This window comes from Marmota flaviventris, chromosome 12 (assembly GCF_047511675.1).
Source record: "Marmota flaviventris isolate mMarFla1 chromosome 12, mMarFla1.hap1, whole genome shotgun sequence".
Lineage (NCBI taxonomy): Eukaryota > Metazoa > Chordata > Mammalia > Rodentia > Sciuridae > Marmota > Marmota flaviventris.
This window is the reverse complement of record NC_092509.1, coordinates 75,033,012-75,043,636: the sequence shown is the minus strand read 5'-3', so window position 1 is coordinate 75,043,636 and position 10,625 is coordinate 75,033,012. Positions and strand designations below refer to the sequence as shown.

Sequence of the window (10,625 nt, the reverse complement as noted above, 5' to 3'; positions counted from 1 at the left end):
TCTGTAAGAATCTCAGACATCTGAAGACCCCATAAACTTCTTTCCCTGCTCCCGACAGGGAGTGATTCCTGACATGTGAGTCCCAAGAGCCTGTTCAGTTCATTGGATGGCTACTGAGCACTATGGCGTAGCAGGCCCCATGCTACTGACACTGGCCTGGCCCTGAGGAGCTCACCTTGGGAAGGCAGGCACGACAACAGGATTTCAACAGCACTCTGGTGTAGGAATGCATAGGAATGCACAGCTCAGGGTAAGAAGTCACCATCATTGCAGGGCAGGGTGTCTAGGTCAGACTGGGAGGCACCAGAAATGACTTTGGGAGCAGATGACCCCGAGTGGAATCTTAGCAGGTGAGAAGGTAATCCTCATAGCAATGGGAATAGCAGAAGCATCCGTGTGGAGCTCCTATGTCCCTGGGGAGTAAGTTAATGTAGGAAGTCAGTGTCACAGAAAGGGAGGAGCCAGTCCCCAAAGTTTCAGGACACATTAAGGATTGTGGGTTTTACCCCAGGGGTGTAGTTGTTACCAAAGGGCCTGGTGCCTCTTTCCAGCTGGAAGAGAGAGCTGTAGGGCGCTCTCTCTCTCTCTCCTCTTCCCTCTCAGAATCCACAATTTTCTCTTGTCCTGGTCCAAGATGCAGATTCCAGGACCCAGTTGGATTGGATTCCAGAATCCAATTGGCAAGGGTGTGGCCCAAGAATCTGCATTGTTGATGACATCCCTGCTGATTCTTACCCAAGCTAAAAGCCAGGCAATGGCAAAAGCCTTACCCCCAGCTTCTTGGGAAGCTAAGACAGGAGAATCACAAGTTTGAGGCCAGTCTCAGCAACTAAGTCACACGGTGTCACAAAAAAATAAAATAAAAAGGATTGGGATGTGGTTGAGTGGTAGGGTGCTTTCTAAGCATGCATGAAGCCCTGGGTTCCATCCCCAGTACCACAAAAAATATGAAAACAAAATAACAATCTAAAATTTGAGGATGGAGAAGCAGAGTTTGCAAATGTACTGCAGAGGACACTGAATGGCCCTGGACTAGGTGCCCCTATCCAAGCCCCTTTGTAACAGCTGCGTCCAGAGAAGCCAGTATAAGGACAGGATGGATTTCCACAATGGCCTGGCTGCCCATCTTTGAATCCACCACTCATTTCACAGGGGGCTCCCTCACTTGGGCAGTGGAACCCCTTAAAGAATTGCTACAACTGGCCATTTTGGGTTCACTTCAAAACAGCTTCAATGATTTTCTAAAGACCAAATTCCATGTTGTTAAGGATCCTTAGTCGGGCACCTCCAGGGGGACATGTTGAGGGACCGGCCAGGATAACCCAAAGCAACTTTATTTTCCCTGGAAGCTCAGAAAGACCGCCACCTGGGGCAGCATGGATCCTTTCTCTGTACCTTCATCAGAAGGAGGTAGGGAGGAGGGGAGAGGAGAGATGGGAGTCACCATGGAAAGAGGAAGAAGGGAGGGAGAGATAAAGAGAGGTGGGGAGAGATGGTGTAGTGGGGAAGGAGAGGGAAAGGGAGACAGAAAAAGAAGCAGAAATGAGAGCCATAAGACAGAGGAAGGGATCAGTGCCAGGTGGTGGGGGCTGAGGTGGGGCAGGGATATCCCATGAGGTCATCCAGGCCACTCTGCTCTTGATGGTCTGTCATAGCCCGAGTTCATGGCTTCCTGCCACTGTAATGGGCTCAGAGCTGGCTTAGCGCTGGAATGTAAGTGGCTGTGGCTTGCAGCCTCCCTGCTGGCTGAGCGACAAAAGCTGCTGACAAATCTGCTGGAATATCTGAGTTTTTCCAACATGGAAAGGAAAACACATACACACCACACACACACACACACACACACACACACACACACACACCAGTCTTATCATAAGCTTGGCAGAGTGGCTTAGAACGGAAAAATTCCATAATTGAGATGAGATGGAGGAGGCTCCAGTAAACTGGTGGGAAGCAAGCCCTGCCCACCCCATCCTTCACAGTGACACCTTTCTAGGAGCCCCTTCCCCGATCAGCCCTTCTTGTTCCCAAATTCTGTCAAGGACCTAGAAGATTTCCTTGGGAGCTCTGGTGTTTGGTGACATACCACAAATCCATCCCCTGGAGCTAAGGATAGTGCTCCATCAGCCCTCATCCTGGCCAGTTAGAAGCACCTAGAAGCAGCCTACCCACCTGAGTGACCAGCATCTTGGAGGATGTACAAGAATCTCAAATGGAACTCCCAACCTCACTCCCACTTCCACTCAGCCCAGCAGGTTTTCAGTTACCTTCCATTCTCCGCAGACCAAACAATGCCTTCATTCACACCCCTGAGCACAGGAGCCATGGTTTAGACGGATGCTAAGAGATATGTCCTGGTCCTGAGCCTACAGCTAAATGTATTTCATTAAACATGGAAGGAGCCCCTTTCGTTTTTCAGCGCACAGAGGGAAAGACCAAGATCTAAGCAAGGGATATAAAAATGTTAAAGTGTCAGTGCACCTCACATTAGGACCACGTGCATGTCAGAGACACAGAGACTCATGCAGCCTAGAAGAAGGAGAGATGAATTCAATCTGGGTGACTCTGGGAAGGCTCTATACAGGATCTGGAATTTGGACCAGATCTGGAAAGAAGAGCAGGATTTCAACAAGGAGAGAAAACTGGGGAAAGATGTTTGCTGATCTTTGCATTGTACCTACAAAGCCAGATCAGAGATTGGCTGCCTCTCTTCCCACAGCAGCTGGGCAGTGCAAAGGCAAATTTATGCATCTGAGCAGATTAGAGTCCAGACTATGACACCTGATCAGTCAGTCTCATGACATCTGGAGCTCCAGTTTCTCATCTGTAAAGAGCAATGCCAGCCATTTTACATTTTACAAGGGACTTTCAGACACATTTTAATTCTCTAAAACATTGTCACCGTTTCAGCTTGTGGTATCTAGTGATACCAGGTATTACCCCTCATCAGTGACACTCATTTCTTTGAGAGGCTGAGCTCTATAGAAGTTCGAGAAGAGAAGGAGGAAGGGGGAAAGAAATAGCCTCTTCCCTGAAATGTCATGGAAGAGGTCACACAATTTTAACTATCTACTGCTGTGGCCCCATTTCCCCAGTGTGGCCTGGGAGCCATCTTACAAAACACAAGCTAATAGCCAGGCATGCTGAATCAGAAAGTCACATGACTTCTGGAGCCCCAGTTTCTCATCTGTAAAAGAGCAATGCCAGCCATTTCACATTTTACAAGGGATTTGTATTTACAATGCATTCTGAGGATGCATCCATTGAACAAACTCAGGGGTGGGAAAGTTTGGGAGCTCTGTGCCTGCTGTTCCTGCAGCCTGGGACACTCTCGTGCAGACTGACAAAAGGCTTACTTCATTCAACCCTGTGTGTAACTGTGCCTCGGAAAGGTCTACCTAACAGTAGAATGAATCAGACATAACTTTCCTATGTTCATATATGAATACATGACCAGTGTAACTCCACATCATGCACAACCACAAGAATGGGAAGTTATACCCCACATATGTATGTCAAAATACACTCTACTGTCATGTATAACTAAAAAGAACAAATAAAAAAGAAAGAAAGAAAGGTCTAATGTAGCAGTCCTGGCATACCCTATGCCCTTACTGGGCTTTGTCCTAGACACACATGTCACACCTACATTTGTTTGTCTGTCTGCTGTGCTCTCCTTCTAAAATGTAAGCTCCACGAACACGTCTGTTGCACTGTTGCACCATCAGTGCCAAAATGTCACCTGAAACTTAGTGGATGTTAGAGAATGACTTGCTAAATGAATGAAAGACTGTTCTCTTCCCTTGAAGATTGAGATTCCATTGATCAGTGGTACCTACTGCCAACTATTTCCAGTTCTTTCCCATTCTGGGCACTTGGGGGGGATTACACATCTTGCTTCTCTTGTATAGGGCATTTAACTAGTTCAGTAAATTGTGAGGAATAAATACCCCAGAGTATTTATTTATTTAGTGGTGCTGGCGATTGAACCCAGGGGGTCACACATGCTAAGGAAGCACTCCATCACTGAGTTACACCCCAGCTCTTTTCAGTATTTTGAGAGATTCTCTTTTGAATTGCCCACACTAGCTTTGAACTTGTGATCCTCCTGCCTCATCTCCCAAGTAGCTGAGATTATAGGACTGAGTTACCTCTCCCACCAGTGACTGGCTAACTTTAAACTGCTAATGTGAGATCCTCCAGGTTCTCTTGATTGCCCTCTGGCACAGTGACATTAGATAGGAAGACTGTGCCATCAGCCTGGGTCCCAGAGTAACTCTAATGAGCACAATGTCCTGGTCAACCTGTACAGGGCATGGAGTATTAAGAAGCAGTCTCTGTTACTTAAGGCCCTGAGATTTGGGTTATAGGTTAGCTAGCTTTTCCTGCTGTATGCAATAATCCTAAGTAGACAGTTGTATAACTGTCAGCCTCCCCGATTTCTTTAAAAGCTTTGGGGATTTGGGGGCACCTTCAATACCCTCAAAGTCACCAAAAACAAAAGCTTCCCCTTTGGAAAGTCAGGCTGTGTTCTGCCCTTCCCTTTTCCTCCCTAACAGAGGGGCAGGAGGAGGGAGTTTGGGGGACAGTATTAAAACAATTCACCCAATAGGGAAGCCAACACGCTCTGGGACCACCTCTGCAGTGACTTCACACACTGACCATACACTCAAATTCGCTGTGGTAATTCTTCCCCTTGGTCAAAAATAAAAGCAGCAAAACCCACTCTGCTGGGAGTGAGTCATCATCAGAAAAAAGGCAAGAGCTCTGAGCCAAGAGGATCTGCTAACGAGGAGAAAACTCCCAGTGGAGGTGTTTCAGCAGATGCCAGGGGCTTAGTCTTGGAACTGGATGACCAAAGGCAGGGCCAGAAAATTTTAATGTCCAGGCATTGGACATACCCCAGACAATATCCTGACCCTACCGGGGACTAAAATGGTTCAGGACTTCTTCCTGGTGAAGGAGGAATGAGTTGCTACTGTGTGAATGTGTGTGTGTGTGTGTGTAGTAGGAGGGGAGGCTATTTCAGGGAAGAAGGGGACTGAGCTATAAAAGATAGCATCTGAGGAGGCAAGTCCCACGCAGGGTGCCTCCTATTGAGGTTGGGGGAGGCAGCCACCTCTTCTGACCTCGATTTCTTGGCTGAAAGAGATGAACCTTAAGATAAACTTAACAAACTGTGGATTGGCTGCATGAAGTTATATCTCCATTTTCATCTCTATTCCCATTCCAGAAGCCAAATGTGGGGCTCTGGCCCTACATCTCCTCCTCCATCCAGTGCTGAGAGCAGCCATTGACATGCCACCGAATCAGAGCTACAGCAGGAAGACAAACATTAAGCCTTCTGCACAGCTCATACAGCCGTGAAGGTTGCACGCCTGGTTGTTCCAGGCAGCCCGCAGGCTCCCATCCTCCGGAGCCTCTCCAGCCAGGAATCTGGGCTGGGTCTGGGGACCGGGAGTAGGGACGGAACAGAGATGGTGATCACTGGCAATTACTTCATAAATGGTATTTTATCTTTCAGTGATGTACTCTTTTTCAGAATCCTGTTGCTTCTTGCCACACCAAACTCTTACCCAGAGCCCAGGCTGGGTCCATGCCCCGGGCCTCACTCAGTACACTACACTCCTGAAAGGGAGTGATCTTTGGACAAGTGTCAGAGCTTTGGAGATAGTTGGATAACAGAGAGTGGGTACAAAAATACCTACATACAATATAGGTTTCTGTAACAACCCTGAGAGACCTTCTTCTGTAAGCCAAAAAGTGGGAAAGATGGAAATAAGAGTCCATAAAGGCAAATGTACACAAACCACAGAAGGCATTCACGAATAGCCCCTTTTGTTTTTTTCCAGTCCTATTGCACTGGAAGTTTGCTAGTCCAGTGGGAAACAGAACAGAAAAGCCCATTTTCTTATTACCACCTTAGCCCTAGGGGTAAGAATGGTTCTCAAACTGGGTTCCTTGGAACAGCAACACCAACACAACTTGAGAACTTGCTAAAAATGTGCAAAAAATCTCAAATCCCAGCCTCAGACAAACTGACTCAGAAACTCTGGGTGTGGAGCCCAGTAATCTGTGACTTAATAAAGCCCTCCAGGATATTGTGTTGCCTGCCAAAGTGTGAAAACCACTATTGTAGAGAAGATGTAGGCTCCCAGAGGGAAGAGGAAAGTGGAGGAGGGATGGAGCTGAGGGGGCTGCTTGTGGCTCACACACCCCATCTCAGCTCCCCTGCTCTACAGCACCGTGGGGTGGTCTCTGGGTCATTCTTCCCATCTATCCAGAAACTACCTCATGTGGCAGGACCCAGAGGCCGGGAACCTGTCCTCTGCTACAAATTTGGGAGGAAGGGGACTCTACGATTACCACCAGAAAGAGGGAGAAGCTATGGAACAAAGCAGCCTGGGAAATTCTTGGCCATTGGACTCTAGAAATTTTAGGAATTACCTAAAAATTACTTTCAAGGGGAAAACAAAAAGCAGCAATGAGGATTCCCCTACTAGACACTAGGGGGAGACCCATCTCTGGCCTGGGAAAAACCAGGAAAGCCAGATCTAGAAGAATTTATTCTACAATCCTCTCTCTCTCTCCTTCCCTTTCCCTTTCCCCCCTTTCTCCCTCTCCCTCTCCCTCTGTTTCTCTGGTATTTAGATTAAGTCCAGGGTGGGGTGGGGGTCCGGGGAATTGGTTCCAGAACTTTCTACCCATACCAAAATCTGCTGATGCTCAAGTCCCTCATATAAAATGGCATAGTGTTCGCTTATAACCTCTGCACACTCTCCCATAAACTTTAAATCATCCCTAGTTTGCTTGTAATACTTAATACAATGTAAATGTTACATAAATAGTTGTTACATTGTATTGTTTATGGAATGATGACAAGAAAAAAAAGTGTATATATTCAGTACCCCCCCCCTTTCTGAATATTTTCCATTGATTGTTGGTTTAAACCTGAATGCAGAGTCTTCTGATCAGTAGGGGACAGACTGTGTTTCCAAAGTCGGTTGCTGGCACTCTGCTAAATTAACCAAATCAAACCAGTGTTTCAAGAAGAAAGAGCTGAATCTTGAGTTAAAGCAGTGGAACTGGAAAGTACCACAACAGCATTTATCTATCTCCCCACTCTGAGCCCAACTTAGAGTTAACAAAACTGGGGTTAGAGAAGGCCTAGTCATTGCTAATCTCTGACAGGTCACATAGGCCCAAAGATCCAGGAGCCCAGGCTTCACCAGAATCCTGTTTCCTCACCCATGAATGGGGGGGGGGGGATGTCTCCATGGACGAAGGCGCTGGTCAGAACCCCCTTCATAATTTTTGGGGACCCAGTGTGAACAGAAGATGCTCTGGCCCTTTGCTTAAAAATTAAGGCTTTTGAGATGACTATATCTGTAGAGCCTTAGACCAGGAATGGGCCCCTGAAGCAAGCCCTGATGCTGATAGAAAAAGGATCTCACAGGTGAACTGTCCGTACCAAGTACAAAGCTGAGGTATTTCCGCAGCTAAGGGGAGAGGAGGATTTGATTAGGAAGAAAAACTCCCCCAATCCATGGGGCGCGGGAGCGTTCTCATAACCCAGGGCCCAGGATCATCATAATCCCAGTCTTCCAGGAAACGGGAAAACTCTACCCGGTAGGGCTGTTAAGAGAGGGGAAATCCAACCAGAGTCAAAGTCTCACGCGGACGCCTGGAGGCAGCTTTCCGCGGTCAGCTTCGGAAATGTCCCGAGTGCTCGCTTCCCTCCGCGTCACGCGACTCGGCACTGCAAGCGGGACCTTCCCGACCCACGTCGGGCTCGGCTAGCAAGGGGGTGGCGGCAGCGGCGGGCCAAGGGATGAGCGAGCAAAGCAGCACAACCCTTTTGAAGGCATGGACACCTGGAGAGTGACAGAGGACACCCAATCAGTGGATGTCCCACTGTCGGGTTAGACCCCATCCTCAGACAGTTCCAAAGCCCTTCCCTTGCAACCGGCCGTCTCACCGGGGCGTGCTGGGGAGCGGGAGGTGGACGGATCGGAGAGGGAGAGGCCGGGCTGAAGGCAGAGGGACCCCTACAGAAAAACGCGCCTTCTGAGTCGTGCTGCATAGAACCTTCCCTATGCAGCATCCTTCAGTGGACCCAGATGTCCACTCGGCTTCGTGAAGGCACCCCTAAATCCATCCTCGCTCAGTCCCGCCCATTGCTGACCCTGCCCCTCGCTCCGTTGGTTGTTCCCTCGGGTGGCCCTTCCTGCTTCTCTGAAGTCTCCCCGCCTCCGCCCCGCCCTGCGGGCTGCGGTCCCTTTAAAGGCGCGCTGGTCTGGGGCCGCCTCTTCTCTCGGGGCTGGCTCGGGAGTCTAGCCGCCGCGGGAGCCGCCGCCGCCGCCACTAGCAAGGCATGGCCATGGCGTCCCCGGCCATCGGGCAGCGCCCCTACCCGCTACTCTTGGACCCCGAACCGCCGCGTTATCTGCAGAGCCTGAGCGGCCCGGAATCGCCGCCGCTGCCGCCGCCCCCCAGCCGCTCCTCGCGCCGCTGCGTCCCCGCGCCCCTCTCCACCGCGCCCGGGGCGCACGAGGGGCGCGGCGTCCGGAGGGCTGCCCGGGGAGACCCCGATCCTCAACCCCGGGCCTCCCGACCCGCTCGCCCTCTCCGGCCTGGTCTGCAGCAGAGACTGCGGAGGCGGCCTGGGGCGCCCCGGCCCCGCGACGTGCGGAGCATCTTCGAACAGCCGCAGGATCCCCGCGTCCCGGCGGAGCGAGGCGAGGGGCACAGCTTTGCCGAATTGGCGCTGCGGGGCGGCCCCGGTTGGTGTGACCTATGCGGAGGAGAGGTGCTGCGGCAGGCGCTGCGCTGCGCCAGTGAGTGTCCGGGCAGGGCAGGGAGGGGCGCGGGAAGACCGCAGTCCAACGGCCAAGGACCATGAGGGGTAGGGGCAAGGAGAGAGGGGACATTGCCATCCTTGGCTCCAGAGGAGACCCGAACTTAAGGCCAGTAACCCCCGAGACTCTCAGCTCCTTATTTCCCTGCCTCTTATCCTTAGTGACTGCGCACTGCCCAGGAATGGTTGTGCGGTGTTTGACAAATACCTCTCTGCTGACAGGTGCGTTCCTGGGCCTCACCCCACCCCCAGCATGCACGCACACAGGCAAGCTTGCCGGTTGGGGTTGATGGCCGCCTGAAGGTCATCCCCTGGACCCTCTTGCTTTAGTTGTGAATTCTTGGAAGAGGGTTGTGAGACTGATATTGAAGTGACCATTTGACCTTTGCTTATTTGTGTTAATGGAAAAAATGGCTTGTTTGTCCGCCTATCGTACAAGCCCAGACCGCTCCAGGGGAACCTATTGGGACAGGGAGGAGACTTAGCTAAGCTTTGGATGGAAATAGGCTGTGAGATTGAAAAGAGCTTGAGGAAAGAGCTTGGGGTCAAGCTCTTTTGGTCAAGCAGGACCGGTACCCGCTTCTGTCTTCTACCCCTGGCCCCTCAAACCTTTGAACTCTGCTCCAGTATGTGGCTGTGCCCTGCCTCCTCCTCCTCCTGGGTTCCTCATCAGTCATCATGCTTCAAAAATGATCCAACTCCCCGCTGGGTCCCTTCTTCCCAGGCCCCTCTGGTTACCTCCCCAGCCACACTGGTCTCAATCCTGACTAGAAAACACTGAGCACCCAGTGTAGAGATTTTCTAAGCAAATCTGCAGTCTTCGTGGGGCTTATTATTTCCCGTCCTACAGTAAGGTGTGTGTATTCCTTTAATAGGTGTCTTCCCTCCACCCCTGCATTTGCTGTTGCCAGTTTGGCAGAGGATATCCACAGCCATGTGTTTATGTAGATATTTTAAATATCAGAAGCACAAAGCACAGACAGTGGCACAACCTGTAACCAGCATCTCTGGAAATGGATTGTGGTTTGCATCTTTCAGCGAAGGCCCTTCCCCCCATGACAGCAGCCCCACATCTCCCACCCCACTGCAGCCCTGGACAGCAGCGGTGGCTATGTGAGTCAGGAGAGCCCTACCTTGACTCTCCCTGCAGCCCACAGTGTGCCTCCTGCTGCAGCTGGCTGCCAGGAAGGAGAACTCAGACAGACTCTAAGCCAGGATCAGGTGGAAGGGGACAATTGAAGGAGAAAGTGGGTGCTGTTCTTACATCACCAGATCTCACAGTTTAGGTGCCAATTAAAATGGAAAGAGCAACAGTTATAGATAGAGGTATGTGTCCTGTGGGGGAGGGGCTGCCACTTGGCCAATGCCTCTGACCTGACAATCCAATGCAACAGGAATATGTTGGCGACCTTTGTCCTCTGGAGGGTCCTGGGATACTTGACTGCATCTACTGACCTTATTATACACAGGAGAGAAGCAATATCCTTACTGTAATGGGTTTTATTGTCTGGAATCCCAAGAGATCTGCTTCATTGGCATTCTTGTTTGTATTTAGACTTTTGGGGACTACATCTATTGTTGAACATTTTGCACATAGTTTTATGATAATTTTTTGGTTTGGTAGTAAGTAGTGTATATGTATGTGTGATACTCCATGGTTAAATGACGTTATCCTCACATCACCTTAGAATTGTTTGTTTCATTGGGTTAAGTCATAAGTGGACTAACCCAATAAGTTTGGCCATGAGTTTCTACTGTCATGAAGACC

The 10,625-nt window shown here is 50.1% G+C and overlaps 1 protein-coding gene across 1 annotated transcript in view; it reads left to right on the top strand.

Annotated features, from left to right (window-relative positions):
• Nucleotides 1-8,374: 8,374 nt before the first annotated feature.
• Nucleotides 8,375-10,625, top strand: part of Rassf5 (Ras association domain family member 5) — a 67,984-nt gene continuing 65,733 nt past the window's right edge. The window contains exon 1 of the mRNA XM_027934623.2: nt 8,375-8,837. Within this exon, the coding sequence (XP_027790424.2) occupies nt 8,375-8,837 (463 nt within the window). The remainder of the gene's footprint in view (nt 8,838-10,625) is intronic.